We start from the raw sequence: 22,493 nt of genomic DNA, 5'->3' as shown, positions 1-22,493 counted from the left end.
TTTAGCCAGGGCAATTTGTGCTGATTTTCTTGTTAATTTTTAATGCTCATTTATTTCTCTGAAGAACGCTTTCTTATACTCTTTTTTAGAAGGACTGATTGTGCCTCCTTTGAATCAAATAATTCAAGATGCCACTCTTACAAATGTATGTTTTAGACTAAACACTGCACGATAACGATGTGATGTAATGGAAAAGTCTGTTTTTTTTTCCTCTATCAATATATATATACACCTGAATCTGTTAAACAAAGCATAAGGTATCGATAAAAGAACCCTGCTTATTAGCACCTAAAATCATTCAGAAGTGTGCACAATGTACCTAAAATGATTTTGGGAATCAGTGCTGGAAAGACCCAGCATAATTATCAAACTAATGACCTCCAATCAAGAACATATTTTGGATTTAAAGCGATCGTTTCGCGTAGTACAACAACATCAAGTGTGCTATTAATAGCTGGTATTAGAAGCATAATTTTGAATTATCTGATAAGAATAATTGGTGATGCTTGTTATCTTTCTCTTTGCAGTTTTCCATCCTGACAGTCACAATAAGGACAAACGATTCAAGGTTCCTAAAAGGCAGCAAGTACATGTTGGAAGACTTCCTTCGTCCTGCTTCAAAGCTTCTAATAGTGCTAAGGCTTTCTCTTTATTTCTGCTGCTGAAGCAGAAATCTAAATCCTTAAGCAGTAGCTGGCCTTAAAATATTTGCACCTTCACTTAAGCCTGCTAGGGGTGATGTACTGCCATGCCTTTTGGACAGAGGTGACAAGGAAGGTGAAGGCTTAAGGAGTGCTGAGGTAGGAATCTCAGGTGTTTGTACGTAAAAGTCATTTACAGAGGAGGTTTGGAGAGGAAATGTTATTTCCCTGCAGTTCTGGCCTGGGAACAGCCTGTGAAACAAGGGATATTAACTTATTACAATTAAAAATTCTTCATGCTCTTAGTTTAATGACTGAACATAGTTTCTAACTTCAAGACAACTAATTTCTCTGCCATATTTGTAAAGCATGTTAAGATGATTAAGAAATACCACAGATTTTACGTCCCTTCTGCTAAGCATATTCTCTGAACTGCTGGGTTCTACAGCACGTCTGAAGCTGGAGATGCTTGATGTCAACTTTGGCAATTACATTGGCTTATTAAGCTCCCCTCGGTTTCAGTACTGCCACCTGTTTGCTTACTATGCCATTCCTTCCAGTACCACAAACTGCTGTATTGGCATGAGTAAGAAGGCAAAAATGACTGCCAGTGACTGCTGACGCTGTTTCTGATGGAGTGGTATTGTCAACCACTCCTCAAAAGATTCCTCAGTCTTTCTCAGAGGTGCTCAAGAACTTCAGAACAGTGGATCTGCAGTTGTTTCAATTACAGATTCCTGATCTGAAAACCTGCAGTTTCCTAGAGCAGGTTATTCAACAGCTGAATTGTGGGGGCACATTTGAGGGCAGATCTCCCTGAAAGATACAGAACTAAGATACATTTACTTGCATTTGTTACTCGAGCAATGAACATCAAGCAGCTACTGAAGAGAAGCTGACGTGACAGCCAATAAGGTCACAGCAATACAAAGGCAGAGTTTGAGATCTAGGATAGACTGACTAGGAAGCTTACTTATTCCTCTTCCTTATCTGTTGCAGATCCTTTCACTGATCAGGAGATAAGGAGGAGGAAGAGGAAATACTACAGCGCCTTAACAGAGGAATGATAGTGACCCTTAAATTATACTTATATAACTTGCTTGGTCTTGTATATACTTGCTTGGTCCCGAAGTGAATGAAAACAAAATCCACAGATATCAAAATAGCATGAAACTTTACAAAATCTGATCCAATGCTTTTATTTTTATTAACCTTACTACTTAATAAGGCAGACTTTTGATGAGAATGAAAGAATGGAGCCCTACAAGCAAGTATGAAAGATGGTTTCAACTTGCTTTTTTACCTGGCAAGAGAAAACAGAAAACATTGAGGGACCCTATTCTGCTCAGAGGTACACTGTATCAATAGCAATTTACTAAGAATGAATTGAGGGCCCCTCACGTTCTCATGGGATGAGACTTTCAGTTTGTAATTAATTTACCTCAGGCTGTGTCCTCTATTGATTATAAATATATTCTTAGTCACAAACTCTCCACCACAATGATTTGTTCAAGATTTCAAGGGACAGAATAGGCAGTTCTTGAAAATGAGTTTAACAAAGCTTCTTCAAACAGGCCTGATAAACACTGTCCTGCAAATCCTGATTATTCCTAGCACTAATTATGCTCCAGATTCTGTAGGTTATGTTTTAAAGAGCTCAAAATGGAAAACAGTGTCTATAGAGGATTCTTAATAACACATGACTTATTTCCCTGACTTGTTTGTACACTGAACTGGAAGAAAAGGATGTTTTTTTCTCGCCCCCCTTAAATTAGAGATTCATCTATCCATTGAAACAGACAAAACAAGAAAGTCCCCAAGGTCATTTAGCTTATGCCTGCAAAACGTATTTTGATTATAAGGCACCTCTGGAACCTTCTTATTTTACAAAGTTCATGTTTTGTTTAAACTTTGCAAGTGCTATAAATACTTGAAGGCTTTATCATACTCGGTACTTGTTTTTCAACCGAGAAGTTATTAGAACACTACAAAATACTCATACTTGCATAGGTATCACTGAGTTAGGTAGATTTAATACAACTGATGACAGCTTGAAAATAATACACTGAAAGAAACAAAGTAAGTACTGCCAAAGGGAAAAACAAAAAACAAGATGATCCACTAGGTCTTCTTCATCTTTTGTTCGTCTGTAATAGGATCAAGAGAGAAAAAACACCTCATGCTTCCTCAGGTGCTGGTAGCTAGAAGTCCTCTACTATCTGAAACAAATGATGTATGGTTCTTTTTTGCCAAGAAGTTGGAGTAATTCAGTAGCCAGTTTGAACAATACTGGCACTGTGGGCACTGCATCTGATGTTCTGGTGAGCATTCAACAGACTGAGTTAATTCCCACATATGGGCCAGCATTCCAAAGGCTGACAGCGATCGGCATCTCTGGGAACAGGGCCAAGTCCTCCAAAATACAAAGCACTGCATATTTTTAAGCCAACAGGGGAAATGCAAACTTTGTTGCAGGGGAACTGACAACTGAAAGGCAGCTCGGCTCCCTCTGTTCAGCTAGCAACTTGATTAGTTTGGGAAGCAGTCTGGCTTAGGGCTGACCAAGACAGAAGTTATGGTGTGACTTGCAGTCACAGTGGAAGAAAGTCCTTCGCCTAACCATGCCAAATTTAGCATATCCTCTGTCTGAACTATTCTAAGAAAGAAGGCTGGCACCTTCAGCAGATATTTCCTTCATTTATTCCACACGAAACTGAGAGAAACTTACCCATTTGTTCTGGCATAATCTTGCTGGGGTTCCTTACAGTGTGCTGCAAAGGGTGTTATCTGAAGTGAATTTGAAAACCTGTGCAGCCTGAATGTTTATGCATCAGATACTTATTATTTGGAATATTAACTGTAATAGTGACTACTATAAGCAAACAACTGATTGTTCTAACAACTACTGTTGTTCTAATAGACTTATTAGAATCACATTTGCCATGGGAAATTTTGACGTGAAATTAAAGATAATTAAAATTAAGATAAAACTACTGTGGAGAAATAAAATCTTCCTTTTGCTCAGTGTTCTGCTAAAACAGAGCATAAAGAATCCCTGGCAATAACTGTGCACTTCAGAGAAGGTTAGGTGAAATGCTCCATAGTAAAACAAAGTTGAAATCCTAAGAAACCCCTTGCAACAAAAAGAAGGTAAATATATAACATTTGAAGCATAGAATCTACGTCACATAGTTCCTTACAAACTGATGAGGCAACTGACTACCAAGAGTTTGCAGATAAAATTGCCATGATTTAATTTTGTATAAATCTAAGGTTAATTTTGTTTTTAAGTGAATATTATTATTACTATGATTTTACAGTACAAAACAAGCCAGAAGAAGCTTTCTCCTTTAGGTGAAGAGGAAAGGGAAGTATACAGAAAGGTACTGAGCTAATACAAGAGAAAGCAGTAGGAAAATGATTTGTAGCTTGGTACTATGATATAAACATATGGGGTTAAATACAGATGGAACCTACTGTTCCTACACATTTATGATAGACTCTTCAGGAGTGACAACTTACTGAAAAACAGCAGTGCAAAAACAGTTTGTTCAATCATTTTTAAATTGTATAAGGTCAGATAAACGGTCCCTAAGCCAGATCTTAAGCCAATCTAAGATCCGTGGGAATATGAATGCCTGCTGCAAAGATTAGAAAAATCAGGGTACTGAGGATCACGGGCTCATTGCCACCACTTGCCAGGTTGGGAGTGTCTGGGCACGCTCATGTGAGAATAGGAAGGGAAATTGATCATCTGGAAGAAGATGAGGGGCTGTGAGGAAGTTGTAGTGTGTACACAATCCTGGGCATTTTATTCTCCCACGACTCCACTCAATTACAAAAATCAACTGTATTTGTAATATTTAGAAGTACAAGGTATGCAAAAATCCTTTTTGCTAAACCACTTCATTCTAATCGAGGTCTTTCACAAATCTGGATACTCTTAAAATACATCTAATTGGAATAGCTTACAGCTAGTCACCTCCCTTTGCGTAGTATTGTCGTGTATCTTATTAGGATCAAACTCCATTTTATGCAGCCTGCTAACGCAGAAGAAACTTAAGTGTATTAGGTTTTTTTTTTTCCTTAAAACAAGCAACAAGAAATGTATCTGCAAAAACTGTTCTCTTCAGTACTCATCCAGCTATTAATTGCCGGAGAGACAAGAAAATTAGAGAATATAATTTACTTCTATTAATCTTTGGAAATCCAAGTTACTAAACCATTATTTACAACTTAAAAATAAGCTAAGTATTTGTTTTTCTATAATTAATGAGCACAAGAAAATACATTCTGCTGTTTTAAGCTACATAAAAATCAATGATTTAAGATTGAAAAGAGACTAAAATAATGAAACTGATATTTGTACTGTTATTTTACTCAGAAGTGTGAATAATCTGGTTATAATCTGAATCTTACTTGCATTTATCTTTATTAATTTGAAGAATCAAAGATAATGCAAAGACTTTTAAAGCTCTATGACAAGCATTAAAAGCACTTACATAACATTTAATTTAGCTGCCTTGCTCACTAATCGTATTTGATGGAATTCTTTTGGCCTTAACTAAACGCACAGAATTTCCACTACTATCTGGATTCAAAGGGTAACGTATGAGGAAAATGAACATGAACTACTTCTATTATTAAATTAATCAGAATTAATAAATGAATTTAGGCCGAACCATAATTTTGTTAGTCTATTTATTACTCAGAACCGAAAGAATAATCCTGCTTGGAGATACTGTGGTTGTGCCTGATAATGTATTATGAATGTAATTAATACAAATGTGCAGAAGTTAATTGATATATCATCACTTTCTGTTTGGATGAGTTAATTAAATTTGTCTGTACTTTAAAAGAACGTATTTACTTCAATCCAGCAAGACAACTTTAATTGTTTAAGTAAGTTTTTAAAAGTTATAATATTCAAATTTAACAGCTACTGACGTGGAGTACAATTAAGAAAATAAAAAGGCTTACAGATCATAGGAGGAAACTCTCTTTTACCTCATTAATGAAGTCCCCAATGTCCCCAGGATGAGGAGCAGCTGATCTGACTGGATACTGAGGTTCTGCATGGATTGGCCTTTCATCAAGACGTCTGATTCCAACAGGTTTGATGGCGTCTGGTTCTACAGTGTCAGGCTGCTGGAGCTGGCTCAAGTCATAATCCTGAAAAATGTGAATCAGAGAGAGCACGTTAGGAGAATTTTAATGGTATCTGCCAGCAGAAACACAGGGAAAGAAAAAAGGGAAGTATAAGAAATCATTTCACCACAACTCTTATTTTAAGGAACGTAACACGTATTGAGATTAAGCCTAAAACACAGTTTCTTGCAGGACATTATTTGATTTATACTCCCTGAATCCACTGTTTTGATTCTGTTCCATCAGATTTGTAGTGGTTCTCATACATTTTACATTGAGAAGAAAGGATTTGAGTAGTACTATTAAGAGACTAAACATTTTCCCTAGTAATGATGATCTACTGCACAGAGCTAAGATATCAAATTCAACTCTTATTTTTCCAGGGAAATAAACATCAGACATTCTCATTCTGAGAAAGAAGCAAGTGCACTACACCACAGTATTTTACAATACATTCAAGAATGGAGTTTAAGACTTCCTGCTGATTTTGTGTGGCTTCCATAATGTAAAAGTCAAAGGGGGAAAAATGTCATAAGAAGTACAAAGCTTCTCAGATTTGGCCTTAATTCTGAGCTTTTTCTAAAGATTACTTGTGGATCTGTTCATTAAATACTTGATGCTGCAGTTTCCAACTCTGGCAGAATGATGAAGCTAGCACAGCACTATGAATTCCAATAAGCAGTATATACGTATATTAGATTTTTAATTAGATGAATATTTATGCATTTAAGATAGATATGCCTGAATACTATTTGCACAGTGCGATGCATTTCAGCACTGCCATGTCTAGAAGGTAGTCATGCTCAAAGATGCCTTTGCATAAGGCACTGGTAAAAATGCAGAACAAAGAACTGGACTTAAAGGCTTAAACTGAAGCCAACCATCCATGAGCTACCAGTAGACTGGGGCTTTGTGCCAGGTGCCCTACCCCACAAATAGTCCAAGCTGCTGAGAAGCATCCTAAAATAAGTTCTTCCACAATCAGTATCTGCTTCTCCATAGTGTTTTCCTAGTAAAAATTGTATTTGCAATCTCAATTTGCTGGGAACGGTCTGCACAGAGAATTACATTTTCATCAGTTCGTAACTGACTCCTGAAAAAGAAATATGTATTTCTGCTGTCACTTCACAGAACTTAGGGCGCCTTTTGAGAGTATTACTTTACCAACTGTGGACCCTCAAAACAGAGCTTTCAACCAGAAGTGAAGTCTGCTGACTGCAGTGAAGGCAGTTCACTGGCAGAAATTTACTATCAGATCACTACACTTTCTAATTTGTTTCTCAGGTCCTCAACTGACTGAGCACAAATACACAGTCAAAAAGGTGCAACAGCTCCACTGAGATTTTACAATGTGGTTTCGTATGTTTTAATGACGTTACAACTTCCTCGAGGCAGAGCTGTGACTTTAAACCTTTGGCTCGTCAAGGACAAAACAGAATAATTCATTTTGATAAAGCTGTATGGGCTGGAAAAAGTAAAAGTAAAGAAAGTAAAAGTAAACTGAACTCTTCATCCATTCTCTTTTTATTATGTAAAATAAATCAAAACAGTTTACAGGCATGCTATCAGAAAATCACATCAGAGTAGAATGTAGCTTCAGAATTTATGAATATGTATTGAGAGTTCTTTTCAAACACTTCCTTTTAATACTAAATGTTTTCACATGGAGGAATTCAAATAGGTATGGTTAAATGAAAAATACATTAAAATCAGGAAAATCTCTGTGGTCATTTCAGTTTAAATATAAACTATATATATATTATTTATACGTAAACATTTATATTTATATAATATTTATATACATATATAAAGCCCCACTGAATACCTCTAGGGATGGAGCATTCACAACTTCTCTGGGCAACCTGTTCCAGTGTCTCTTCACTCTCTGAATAAAAGAATTCCAAACATCTCATCTAAATCTCCCCTCTTTTAGCTTAAAATCCATTTGCCCATTCCTGTCCTAAAAGCTCTTTCTGATTAGTGGTCATACAGAAATACTGCATTAGTCAGACAGAGTTGTCATATTTAAGGTTACTCTCCTGTGTATTTGTATAGTTTGGGACATTTCTGAGCTTTATAGCTACAGAGACAGCAAAGATTGCCATCCTCAAGGCAACAGCAGGTCAGAATGTCTTTTTACGTGGACTTCCACTTTGGATTTCTTTTCTAGGATAATTTATGACACTGCCTTCCAGACTTCTATCAGAGGAAATTTATTTTGTAGTTCTATTAAGTGTCTGGACAGGAAAAAAAGAGATCCATTGTGCTTATTACCACAGACTCCCAATTCTCTCATATCATTAAAATCAATACCAACTGTACATCAGTCAGGTATGGCAAGTCATCCACCACCTCCTGCAACTGGCTTAATATCGTACACACACAGCATCATGCAATGTCTCCAGCTGTTTCAACATTCTGTCTGAAGCCAACCCTACTCAATTACAGCAAAGTCAAAAAAAAGACCCAGAGTGTAAGCTGTTTAGAGCTGTAGAAATTCCATCTCTTTGCTCAATGTTGCATTCACTGCTAGATAAATGGAAAAACTTTTGCTGTATTATCTAAAGCTCCTGAACAGACTTTAAGGTTAGTCTCAAGCAGAGTTTAACATAGTTAAGTGTAGAAGTGACAGCTAAAAGGAAAACTGTGCCATATCAGAGAGAGAAAAAAACATGCTGAGGTAGGTTGGGATAGCCAGCTTAGAGCAATGTTCGGGGTTATTATTTCTACTGTAATTCAGAACTGTAAGTCAACAGTTTTGTCCTAGCTTCAGCCTTATTCCATGTCATCCATTCTCTATTTCAGTCTGCTGAGGTATTAATGAGGAACAAGAACAGGCCCCCTATTAAATGCAATGGCATTTAATTCGTATCGCTGCTAGCTTTTGTCAGAGGCATTTATTCTCTGATTTCCAATAGTTAGCCCTAACTCCGTTAATTTTAGAACAAATACCTTTCTTTCCTTACTTAAGCTTGGATTTGAGTAAATTCATTCAGAAGGTTTGAATTCTTTAAGACTTCTGTATAAGCTCAGATGCTTGATGGAAAGAAGAATCAGCACTGTTCTTTTTTTCATTCCATTTTTTTTTCTCTATTGGATGGTAGCTAAAACATTTGCTCTTGTTTACCTACCCAACTCGGGCCTTTAAGAAACCAGAAAATTATACTGATCTGGTTGTCCAAGTCTACTGGAAAACAGAAGCCTCTGATTCAATGACAGGGATCTAAGTGAAGCAAGTTGAAGGACCTCTTGCTAATAAAGGTATTTTATAGAACTGTATGAGACAATACAGCTACCTTTTTGATAATTGGTGGTAGATGAGATGACTAGCTTAATGTTTCAGTGATATAACTTGATGTAACCACAAACACTTCTGCCTCCTTAGTTAGCCTCTATTTACTGGGGGAAAAAATAGCTAAAAAAAACCCCCACCAAACAACCAAAATCCCACCATCACCTGTACTGAAACAGAAGAACTTCTGATTTTTTGTTTTGTTTTGTTTTAAGAAAGGAAAAAAGTCAGGATCTCCTAGAGGTATTTGACCAGAAGCTGCATTTTGTCAAATTAAGCTACCTTCAAGCTCCCTTACCACAAAGGAAGCCAACCTTGTATGAGCCCAAGAACAAATATTAACAGTATTAGCTATTCACTTAGTTTTAGACAGCTTTAAGCAAAGACTTGCACCATTAGTAGCTCTGAACTCACATTCCTGAAATGTGAGATCCAAGGCAACAGTACTAAATGTGAAAACCAGCTACCCAAGCCCTACAGATTAACCACCCTACCAGCTGTGCAGACAAGAGACCAAAACCCTTAAAAGCTTTTCTTTAGGAACCTTTGCACAGTAGTTGGGAGCACAATTCACATTTCTCAACCTGAACAGAAGAAATGGCCAGAACAGAAGAAAATGCCATTTTATATTCCCTAATAATCACTGATTTACAAAGAAAAAGAAAATGCTTTTCCCTTAAACAACTTCCTCTTGTGCAAAGCGGCCATTCATTTAAAGGCACTTCAGTAATAATCCCTTATACAGCAGCCATCAGCTGCGGCAGTGGGAGAGAGAGATTTCTAAAGAAGTACCTCACTTTCTGGCTGCAACCAATCTTTGGAGAAGGTTACAAAAAAAAATTAATACTAAAAAAAAAGAAGAAACATAATCCAGGAGACAGAATTTCCCAGAAGCTTCAAGGTAAAGCTAACTTTTTCTCCTGGATTAGCTGCTCTGATTGTGCTTGAATTTTAGAAGTTATTGGCAAAAGCTTGAATTGAAAGCGTATTACACTCACTAGACCTGCTCAATATGAACACTTACTGAAATAAAGCAGAATTCCAAATACCAGATTGAAACCACAAGTTAGTAAACCCATAATTTTTTATGCACAGATGGGGTGTGCTTAAAAACAATCAAACAAGTTTTGTTTGTTGTTTTTTTTTTAAACCTCTCATAGAAAACTTTATCTACGTATATAGGCCTGGACACATGCCTTGTATAGCAAAAATACAACACCTGTTTCTCATTTTCAAAGCATACGGCCTTTGTGAAGACATACAGAATCTGATATGTTCTCATGGAAGAAATCAATTTAATTGTCACTAGTTTGCTTAATTTGATTATGACAGCTGTAAGCATTCACTGGACAAAACCAGGTGCAGAGCTCTATGAGCATGTAAAGCAGCAGTGGCAGAAGTCTGCACTTCACACGTCTAATTTACAGGATGATATCTCAGTATAAACCCAATTTTATTTCAGAGTTGAAAGAACAGTGCAAATTATGACTTGAAGTATCTACGGATAAAATGCATGGTCTGTTTCTCCTCCGTGTTGCAAAGATAATTACTGCCTCCTCCAACAGAGAATTAGGGCAGGGGGAGCAAATTCAGGCCAGAGGAAAAATTCAGGCCAAAGTTCATAATTTTAGAAGTCTTTTCAAAACAATGAAAAGGAAGTGAAAACCAACCCTCTAACCATTCTACCCACAAACCCAACAAATACATTCAGAAATAATGCTGAGCAACTCGCATAAAATATTGCTTGAGTTCTGCAAAATGCTCCAAAGCCCCTACACCTTTCACTTGCTGGAATAATAGGACTCCCAAAAAGGAAAAGCACATGGGTCTGACTAGATGCAGACTGCAGGTGGGAGGCTAGTTAAAGTGTCTGCACTAACAGTTGGTCTTTATTTGCAATTCATTTTTGATTACTTTCTTCCGTATTCTTTTTCCCATTTATTTTTATTATAGATAAATCTGGAGCATTACAAGTTAATCACTTTTAAGATAACCAAGAAGCTCAGTTATCTTTTTTAATAAAAAGGTGAAAGAAACTCCGACTGCAGATACAACACAATAACACTGACGTAGGTTCTAGACAGGATAAAATAAAATAGAAAACAATTCTGTAATGGAATTATAGGAACATTACTTTTCCATGATGAGATAAAGATTCACCAAAGGATGATAATAATTCCTCCACAGGAGCACCGCATGAGTCACTCACTCAAAAAACAAGGTCTAAGTAAGCAATCACTGTTCTCAAAATAACTTCCTCCTGCTTATCATATTACAGATGCCTAGGGATACCTTAACAACAGTTATTTTATTCATTATCGTTAGACTTCTTAAATGAAATATTTTACGCTCTTAAATGCAGTACAGAATAAAGGTTAAGAAGTGAGAGTAAATGATGTGAACAGTCACGATGGTAAAATACCACCATATGGATTTATAATGTTGTTAAAGTAGCACAGAAATGTTGTTTTTACAACAGAGGTTATGATCAAGATCCAGCCCATAAAATTGATGTAATCTTAAGACACCAATAGCCAGAAAGTTATGACATTAAGATAAATAAACAAACTATTACAATACAAATGATTGCTTAATACATGTTTATCAACGACACACAAATGCTGGAATAAAAAGCTATTGTTTTTCGCAAATGAGAAACTCCTGTTTAGAATTTAGATCCATTCACCCCTAAAAGTAGACTATTATGTTTTTATCATCTTTAAAATAATCACTGCTATTTTATTTCTCTATATTAATGTGTAATACAACAGGAAGAAAAGCAAGCTATGGAATAACATCTGAAGAGTGAAACTGATTTAGGAAGGAACAAGTAGAGTTTTAGTAAGAAAAATACTTCCAATGATAGCAAAATCACTGCTTTAGAAATACTTGTATTCAGGTGTGCTGGTCAGGTTAAAATACATTCAGGACAGCTGATAAGAAATAGTTTCAAGGCATACCACTTGCTGGTCTAATTTGCCTCAACAAGACCACTTGCATAACTATGCACTATTAAAATTCAGGAAACACCACAGAACTGGACTCAAAGGAGACGTGAGGAGCATCTTCTGTAATGTGCTACAGAAGACTCATGAAAAAACAATTAAAGAATACACATCACAGTTATCAAGCTGATGTACGCAGCAAGTATCCCAGTTGAGCACCCACTGCCTCAACGTATAGCACATAAATAGCTCGAGACACGTGGTAAAAATGCATTAGTGATGTTTATAGGTTGTGATCTGCTATACACGCCAACTATGTGGCAGACGTGCTAAGTGCTTTAACACTCAGCCAACATAAGGTTTTTGCATTTAGAATTGACATCAGTGTTACAAGCTGAGTGCACGTCATGCCACCAGGACTATGTCAGTCCTTTGTCTCTCACACCTCCTGTCTGCTAACAACTACAAGCTCCACATCATGCGGCAGTTCATTACTGATCAAGACTGTCACTCCCAGCTTCAGAATTTATCAATACACTGAGTGTACATTCATTTCAGAATCTGGCAAACTAATGCCCCTGCTGGGTTAAACATTCAGAGGGAATAAAACCCCAAAATCCTCTTCCCCAAAACAGTCCCACTGACTCCTGTGGAATGGTGACGACTCAAAGTAACTCGTGGTCTGGCTCCAACAGATAGACAAATTGTTAGAACTGGAAAATACTAAACAAAATACTGGGAAGAATAACAGACTTTCTACCTGGGGTATCTCTTTCCTCTCTTAACACTACCTCTCATTTCAGCTTCCAGAACAGTGGAAAAAAATAAAAGAAAGCAAAAACATTCCTGCCTGGACAATACAAGTGCTGTAGAGCTTTCAGAGCAAGGTTTTAAACTCCATTTCCAAAAAACAGAATTTCAGGTGAAAACAGGCCAAAATACCTCTTGTGTTGACAACACTCTGCAGTGGGAGCAGGCTGACATCAGTTATGAATGACAGATATAGAGCTTTTCTGGCTTAGGGAATTAAATGTAATTTTTCTCTACTGTGGAGATCACACAATCCTGTATAGATCATTCCAGGCTAGAGAAAGACAACGAATCATTCCAGAACCTCAATTTTCTTTACAACCATTCAGCCTGTCAGTGAGCAAAGCAGGTCAAGAAAGCCTCAGAGTGGATTAACAAGAGACAGAATAAAATGCTCTTTGACGACAATCTTCACATCAGAATTAATTCAAAATTCTAGCTTGGGAAGGGGGAGAACACACGCAAACACAGAAGAAGACAAAGCAGGAATACTACTTTCCTGTTTGACAGCAGCTATGTCTCAGAGGGAAAAGCAGAAATTTGGAACTAATAAAATTTGTTACTGGATACATTACTCTGATTGCAGAAGAATTTGAAAGCAACATGATGAGAATGCTTTAGGAGAGTGCTGTGACAGCTTGGAAACCAAACTGAATAGCATTTAAAAGAAAGAAACAAAAAATCCACCACCTAAATAAATAAATGACCTTCCAAGAACAAACCAGAAATCTGAAAGTAGTTTGGTTTAGGATCCAAAGAATCTTAACTTCATCATTTATCTTTGAGCCTTACCAACCAAATCTTCTGGTCACCAAAATATCTGCATAAACAAGATGATGACTTACATAGCGTGGCCTCATCATCAAGTATTCATTCAGAAGAGCAGGTAATTTTAAAAAGGCCTAAATTATTTACTTGTTATCAATAGAAAAAGTAATTTTAAAATGTAAAGATTATGAAAATATCTGAACTTCTTAAAATATTCTGTGCTTTCATCAAGACTTGCAAAAAGCTTTGAGCATCCCCTTTTCTTTTGCTGCATGAGAACTATCCAGGCTTTGATGTCCCTGTGTTCCTGAGTCTCTTTTGGCACCATCTTCTACCTAGGCAGTTTAGTCAACCTGTGCTGATATTTTTTAGCAGAGGGCAGCAAGAAATATTAATATTGACATAGAGCATTTTCCTTTGTCATGTGCTGATGATTTGCAGATCCATAGTTGACAAGAAACAACTTTTTCTTGATTTTAATAGAACAGTGGCCTTATGAGGCCTCATTCTGAAAACAGATTTTTGATGGCAGTCTTGCATGCTTTTTTGAGAACACTTAACTTTGACACTTTCATTCCTTAAACTGAAAGAAAAAAAATACCTCGATGGACAACATATAAACAGTATTTTACATTGCTTTGCTTGCACATGGTTTTGCTAAGCAAAGATGAGATAACTATTTTTAGGGAACTTGTTGAGACACTCCAAATGCTTAGCATACGTGGTTCTTAAATCTCATTCAAAATGGGTGCAAAACCATTTCACAAGAAATAATAATGATAAAACAAAAAGTAGTCTCCCTCTTTCCTGAGGGGGTGAGGAATGAAGGAAGAAGGAAAACAAGAACAGGCAAACCTAGGAACTGTGATCATCTAGTTAAGCACTGAAAGAAATCTACATTTTTGTGTAGCAAACCATCAAGATAAAGCAGCTCCATGAAAATGAGGCAGTAAATCCTGTGACCATCCACTCTACATAGAAAATAAGGTGCCAAAATGAAAGTTGGTGCTCTGTATTCAGACACATTATCAAATTCTTAATTTTGGAGCTGTGAAAGTAACTACTCCCCCCCCCCCCCCTTTTTTTTTTCTGCCTATGCAATTATCCAAAACTGGCGACAGGAGTGGTTATAAAAGCTTTCTACATTTTGTGGGTGCTTTTACTTTCCCTTCCTGTGACGTTTGGTATGTCTGAAGTGTATACAGATCTTTCAGATCTGCAGACATTACAGTCCACTGCTCAAGCGATCAAGAGAGTGACCAGTGTACTGGAACTACATGGCTAGTAATTAGAATAATTCATTTCCAACAAAGTCTTCAAAATGTATCTTAAGAAAGAAAGCAAGGTTTTTGTGGCTAAAAATCCTTTTTTTTTTTTTTATTTAATGAAGTCCTTGAACTTCCCTGTATCTTGGAGCTTCCTCAATGCACTTGAAGAAGATATGACTCTCATTTCCCATTTCTTACCAATTTACTACTGCACTGACAGTTCCTCCTTTCACTGTATTCTCTATGCTCATTCACAGCTGGTGAAAGGCTGCAATTCTGGATGGTTTACATCCTGCTAATCTTTAACTGTGTTCACAAAACGTTACGTCCTGCTGGGCTCCCCTGACTATCTCTCTCATAAAAACAGCACATTCCCTGCAGAGGAGCACTGTGTACAATGGTCAGAGGAGAGACTTCAGCACTTTTCTCAAATGATTATTTTACTCTTCCTGATGCTGTTACTACAACGCTTAAGGTTTCTGATCTGCAGGCACAACCTCTCCCAACACTCTAATAGTACCACCTACAATTTCTTAGCCAACAGTATAAACACTGAAAACTTTACTGACTCTGTCCTGAGGACTGTGTGGTCGGAACAAAACCAAAACTACTTAAAAATTGCTAAGCAGATCCTCCAGGGAATTGTGGGTGGACAAGAGATGGGGATACACGAACTGGAAAATTAGTCTTCACAGGACAGACTTTTCTTGTTACTTTCTATGCAACAACATGCACAAACTGGATGCAGCTCTTGTACTCAGTCTGTACAATCAACTGAAATATATGAAGTCTCGAAGGGCTGCCTTCAATTTATTAACATAAATGATTTTCCTGAACTGCATAAGCTAAGGTTTCCTTTGCAAGCTGATTAAAAACAAAGTTATGCAGAAAAGCAAGGAAGTAGGAACAGGACCTGGGGGAAACACAGAAAGTCTGGAAGTTACTAAGGAGAACAAAAATGTCAGACAAACCAACAGACAAGCAGAGGAAAGCTTTACGTGTCTGTACTAGTGAAAGGAGACACTTTTCAGATGACTAAAGTGCTAGATGAACATGACTGGAGATGTGTGGAAGAATTATACTTGATTTTTCAAGGCTTTTTAATGGAAAATTTCTCAGGCTGTATTATAATCACTGTTCCCTTCATAATTACACTCACTTCTATCAGTAATAATGTGCATTACTCCACTGTTTGTCATGCTCAGAAAACACTTAACAAATCTCTGAAGGAAGGAAGGAAGCCACACTGCTTGGAAATTCACTAAATTAGAGAGGTGGGGGGGAAGAGAAAGAAGGAAAAAGTAGCTATTCTTAGCATGTACACATCACTCCTAGCCCTCTGACATACCAGCAATGGTTCAACCAGAGGTGATGTGAGAGTAAATGCATATGGCACCTGCCTGGAAAGGTATTTGAATAAACATAGATGTGCCCTGACAGCTACTTGAAACATAAATACTTTCCAAGCTAAAATCTCAGTAGTGGCCAATCTGTCAATAGCACACATTACTGTGCACCCAGAAAAGCACTCACCTACCACTAAACAAGGGTTGTATTTCTAACAGACTGAATTAACCACTCTGTACCACTGATTCCATACAACAGGATCCCAGACAAGGAGCAAAGGTTTACAGATTACAATGAGAAGAAATTTTTATTTTCATTTAAATATAACTGCTTATGGCAAGAATACCATGACTTTTTTTAATGGTGTAAGTCAGCACACTTCTGATTTTACGTATTACCCAAAGAGGCAGAACATTTCTGTCTCTGTAACTGCAAAAGCAACATGAGAAAGCAATGTTTTATTTCAGGCTTTTAAAATAGTACTCTTTGTCTTCAGTGTGTTATGCACAAATTAGCAACTTATTACCATTTGTCAACAGAAACAAAGTGCAGCACCAACTAATGAGCCCATACATAAATAGTATTCGTTATTCCTCACCTGATCTTCTTCTCCACCACCTTCTTCATCATATTTCAGAATGTTGTCCCTCACATCATCTTCTGGATCAATTAAGAGCTGCTTGGCCTGACGCTCCTTATCACGGCGCTTCATCCATACCACGAACATTAGAACTAAAACTACGTGGCAGAATGAGACAGCAAACACATATCTTGATTCTGAAGTATGGAAAATTGTGCAAATTTAAACTACACTATTACTGTTGGCTTTGGCTGTTCTGCACGAGACATTTCAGGATGGCTTTTTATGTTCAGATTTCATAGATGGAAGCTTAAGGTGAAGATGTTTAAACTGAGGACGCTATAAGCAACTTGATTTAGAAATCAATCACATATTACTTCTCTACGTCACAAATCTGTTCTGTATCTGCAAAATATACTTGTCATAAAGTAAGAAGAAAACAAGTATAATGAATCATTGAATTCAGAAGGAAATCTTTCCAGTAGTAATAAGAATTCTAGATTACACTACCTGCCTTTTTCTCCACTATGACCAAACAATATATGACACTTCATACAGTGGCATATATTTTTAATCATTTATTCCCAATAATTTTTCTGTCATACTGATCATTTACATTTTAAAGCTTTTAATGAAAGCAGAATGAGAAAGAAAACAAAATGAGAAAGAAAACAGAATAAATACACTATTTTCTAATATACTAGGTAAATTTCTAATTACACTGGCACTTCTTTCCATAAAGACAGTTGTATCTAGAATGTAAATATATGAAGAATATCTTAAAAATACACCTTAGAAGATATAGTAGTTTCAGTTAAGTGTCTGCTAAAACAATACCTGATATTTTAAGAGTGCCTTGTACCAGGTATGTACAGGCGTGGGCTTTGTCAGGCTCAAAGACTCTCCCACACACCCCCACCCCCACAGGACTCCTTTCCATCATTTCTTATGTTCTGGACTAGTGCGCAGTATACTCTGAACAGGTTAATCTTTTTCTCGTGTTCCACCACAATCAGAAATCAGTTAACCATAGTGTGTAGGAGATCTGGTATCTAATTTACTACACTGGACAGATACTTAGTCATGATGTTTAGTCATCTCCCTTATTGAATGCACTCAACACAAAAATAAAATTCTAGCACAGCTTTATGTAGTACTTGAACAAACACACACATCTCTTTTCCCCGCATGGCTGCTGGCTTGTCAGGCCTTATATGAAATGCTGTGATACATTACTTTCCAAAATCATAAAATAGCCCACTTACATTAATCTGACACACAACAGTAGTAACACCAGAGCATTCCTCAGAGGCTGGGTTACCTACTGTGAGTGGTGTCAAATTATACAGAAGCAACAGGACCAGAGACTAAATGTCTGAGGGCTAATCTCATCTTCATCCTGGTCACACATTGATATAACATAACTTGTGCCCTTGGGCACAGACAGAAAACTTCCTTAGCTCAGTGTGGGGACTGTGAACTTGACTGCCAAGTATCCATGCAAGTGCTAATTACAATCTTTTTCCTAAACTCCCAACCCATCAGAAAGTTGTTCAATAGCAACAGTTCCTGTATTCGAGTCTTCAGCCCCTCCCTGTCTATGTCAAGGTACATGGGACTGAAACATAAAAAGGCACTTATACTACAAGAGTAAAAGAGTCAGGATTGAGAGATCCATCTACTTACTGAGCAAGATGATGATACAAAGCAGAATTGCAATGATGGCACCAGTGCCCAGTCCTGCACCAACAATGCGGTCAACATCAGTGCAGTCCCCATTTATGTCACATTGGCAAACTTTCACTTTCAGCACAGAAGTGCTAGATGCATGTGGATTTCCAGAATCTGTAATTACTATGGGCACATCATAGATACCAGCCTCCAGGAACCTGATTCTTAAAGAGAGCTGGGCATGATCACCTGTGAGTGAAAACAAGGCACCTGTTAAAAGGCAGTGTACTGCTCATGCTGTTTAAAAAAAATAAATGGCAAAAATGGCTTTGTACATCACATAATAGGGTATTAGACCCACTACGTGCATGGCATTCAGGACAACAGACTTCCTTAAAACTTACTTTTTCTTTGGGAAACTTGTGCCAAGGTTCTTTCCCATTCATGTCAACCAGATCAACGTATAACACCAAAGTACAATACAGAAAAGAACACACAGTATTTCCTTTAACACAGTTAAGATTTCTGTAATGTTAATTACCACTAATTCGAACAATGGTCCAATTCCTCTTAATACTAGGAGGTGAATCAGGAAGCTCAAAGGCAAATGGGCCAGCATTTGGATCAATGTCAGGGTCTACAGCAGTGATGTTAATAGCATTAGGCTGCAGCGTTTCACAGGTGGTGGCTTCTTTTGGGTTCACTTGGGGAGCATTATCATTGATGTCCAGCAAGTATATCTGAAGTGTGCCAGTTCCACTCATTGGAGGAATTCCTTTGGGAAAAAAGGAAAAAGAACCAGTATTGAGCCTGTTTACAGTTACAAAATTACTTTAAATGCAATTGTAACACTTTTCAATTACCATGTACCTATTGGTATTCTGTCTTTACCAAGCTAGTCTAAAGCTGTCAAGTGTTCCTGCAAACACACAAATAATCATGTAGTCTGCCCTTGGAAGAACTTCCTTATCCAGCAAAACTCAACGTAACTCCAGATTCACTGATGAGGGGGACTCCATCACTGTACTTGAACAAATTACTAGGTTCCTTTTTTCAGAGAAAGTCCACATCAAATGCTTTAGAGAAAAACATGCAGAATTTGCTGAAGAAATTCTTTTCTATCTTGGAAGACTTAATATCATCCTTCATCACACGCATGGTATTTAAATTCTTTCTAATACTTCCATCATGTGGATTTATACTTCTAGACATTTTTGTTATCTATACTGAACATGTGATGCTTCCTTAAACCTTGCTAAAGTCACACATTTATGAGAACATGCAGCACTGAATTTCTCAGTATAATTAGCAATAGTTCCCATTCCTCCTGCTACACCCAATAAATTCTCCTTCCAATTCCATTTAATTTTACTCTCCAGAACAGGGCCAAAAGGATAGAAATAGCTGACCTAGCTTTGTTATACTGAACCAGTTTGCATAATTTCACCATTTGACTTCTCTCCAAAGTAAATAGCCTCAGCTTTCCCCTCTAATGTGAGAATATTACTAAATACACCTGTCCATCTTTTTGATACTGACTATAAACAGCACAACATTTTAGCCAGTCTCACAGGGCTAATTGCTGAGCAGAGATCTTCATTTAAAACTGCCGAAGAAAAAAAAAACACTTTTCCCTTTGCACTACAGTCAGAATATGGAAAAATACAATCCACGACCCCCTTCAACAAGCTACTCCTCACAAAATCATCAGCCACTCCAGCTATGAATCCAACTCAGCCTAGAGCAGTCTAGTGCAGACTTTTTCACTTTTCCGTAAGCTTGACTGATATAACAAAACCAGTGCCTTTGTCTGAACTTGCTGACTTATTTTTCAGCTACTTCACGAGTAGCTGGAAACAATATGGAGCCTGATACTAATACAGGCTTCTGAATGGATATATTCTAAGCATACCCTGTTTTCTGCACTAGTAAAATAGAATGCCAATCACATAAATGAAAGCCTTTTGAAAAAAATTACAATGTTGATACATACCATTATCAGAGGCAAGAAAAGTCGCATTATACATATTGTTTTGCACGTATATTGATTCTCTGTCCAAAACAGCTGTGGTTGTTATTTGTCCATTAACAGGGTCAATTTTCAGCCAATTTGCAGGATCCGAAAGTTTTGAGTACCTGTGTGTTTTAACACGTGTTATTTACTTTCAAACATAAATATTGATAATAAAGATAACACAGATACTTGAATTTGTATTCTGAGCACCTTTTTAAAAATTGGAGTCAACATTTTACAGGATTTCCATTTGTTAAGCTTTGTCACTAAAATTCATGAAGACATTCAAGAATTTCAACACAGGACTGTTCTTAAGTGCCCTGCCATGCAAGTTATCACATTACTTGAGTAAACCACACAATTACCATAAATTATGTAACATGTACCTTCAGACTCAAGATACTTCACTAAGGATCCCTCTTGCTTGGTCTATAAAAACAGTTAATGATACTAATCCTTACGTTACCGTGCTTTTAAAGTAGAAAAGATGGAGAGAATTAACAATCTACAAAGAGCTGTTAACAGCAATAAATTATTCTCATACTTTCAGTATCACTTAAACTTCATTTTCTAAAGAGGCACTGGTTTTAATGAACATTTCTCATGTTCTTTTGAAAGAAAGCACCTTTCAAAACCATCCCTCAATCTATCAAATTTGGTCTTTGCAATTAATAAGGAGAAAACTATCTTAGCTGGTTAAAAATGTGTATATTGGAGTTTCCTCTACACTACTAAAAAGCTGTTGGATAAACTAGGTGAGCGAGCCCTGACCCAAAGCTAATCAATCTGCCTGAGTATTGTAGCCAGTGACCACTTTCTGAACTAGGCACGTGCAAGCATGCTTAATATTTCCATGACTTTGCTTTACACTCGCCAGTTTTCTAATTTAGATCACCTTTTAGACATTAGGTGAATCAAGAACAAATTGCAATCATAGCTATCAGCACAAGAGTTTACAGATAGGTAACAACAATACTGCAAATTGTTGGTGAACAGCTGAGAAGAAAACTCCTTAAGATTTGGTCCACAATCTAATGTGGTTTTGATACAGTATCAAAATTGCTAGTTAATTTAAATTGCCGAAGCCTTAGTTCATACAAGCCTGTGACTGTTCTGACTGAAATCAGTGGGATGCCAAGTGTACTTTAAGACAGGTGCATTACTGGACCTTGATGAAGTAGGACCTAGCATTAGAATTTGACCCTACTTACACAGACCTATGAACAGGTCAGCTATTTTTATTTTCAAGGCCAAAAATCCATTTAGACAGTACTGCTAAAGGTCTAAAGAAAGTATTGCTGTAGCTTCATGTTGTAGTAAATAGAATCACTTCACAGTCTCTATGCTCCTCACATGCTCTAAAAATACATATTATGTTGTAATTGTTAACTGTAAAATGTTTATACTGACCTTAGAGAGGTTTGCTGCATGTAACGATCTGGGTCCCGTGCAGTGAAAGTTGTCAACATGCTACCAGCAAGAAGCCCTTCTTCTTGACGTACAAGCTTGGGGTTTGGAACAAAATATGGACTCTCATTCACATCAATGACTGTAATGGACACTGTTGCTGTTGACTGAGGAGGATGCTGAATCCCCTTAGCCAAAGGCACTTGATTTTCCGCAGCTACGGTAAGTACAAACATCCTGTTGGTCTCAAAGTCAATGGGCTGGGGAACGTAAAGAGTGGACAGTGTTAACATTTACTCACAATAGTGTTGGACGTGAAAAACATTTTTACTTTAAAGCACATTTTCAGCAATACTTACAGTGGTTTTCTGAAAAATGAGGAAAGAGCTGAAAAGGAATACACTCTATGTAATACCTCAACACATAGCTGGGTTGGGGTTTTGCTCATCAGCAATAGCACTTGTAAGGTTAGAACAGCTTGAAACTTTGGCACTTCCTGGATTTAACTTGTCTGAGTACTGCCATTACTTAACAACAGAAGAAACAAATAGTTTCATCAGAAGACGACATAGGGACTCTCAGCTTTGTGACAGGCACTCATT

At 37.2% G+C, this 22,493-nt stretch overlaps 1 protein-coding gene across 1 annotated transcript in view; it reads right to left on the bottom strand.

Annotated features, from left to right (window-relative positions):
- CDH2 (cadherin 2) overlaps positions 1 to 22,493 on the bottom strand; it is a 115,879-nt gene that overhangs the window by 1,814 nt on the left and 91,572 nt on the right. Inside the window, exons 10-15 of the mRNA XM_065753464.1 lie at positions 21,895 to 22,151; positions 20,464 to 20,606; positions 19,012 to 19,245; positions 18,486 to 18,719; positions 16,818 to 16,957; positions 5,649 to 5,813 (exon numbers count right to left, since the gene is read on the bottom strand). Coding sequence (XP_065609536.1) covers positions 5,649 to 5,813; positions 16,818 to 16,957; positions 18,486 to 18,719; positions 19,012 to 19,245; positions 20,464 to 20,606; positions 21,895 to 22,151 — 1,173 coding nt within the window. The remainder of the gene's footprint in view (positions 1 to 5,648; positions 5,814 to 16,817; positions 16,958 to 18,485; positions 18,720 to 19,011; positions 19,246 to 20,463; positions 20,607 to 21,894; positions 22,152 to 22,493) is intronic.

Source organism: Cyrtonyx montezumae, unplaced genomic scaffold (genome assembly GCF_038088225.1).
Source record: "Cyrtonyx montezumae isolate F1298 unplaced genomic scaffold, pur_monq_1.0 scaffold_8, whole genome shotgun sequence".
In the NCBI taxonomy this organism is placed as follows: Eukaryota; Metazoa; Chordata; class Aves; order Galliformes; family Odontophoridae; genus Cyrtonyx; species Cyrtonyx montezumae.
The sequence above is the reverse complement of the archived record's forward strand: the minus strand, read 5'-3'. Positions and strand labels throughout refer to the sequence as shown.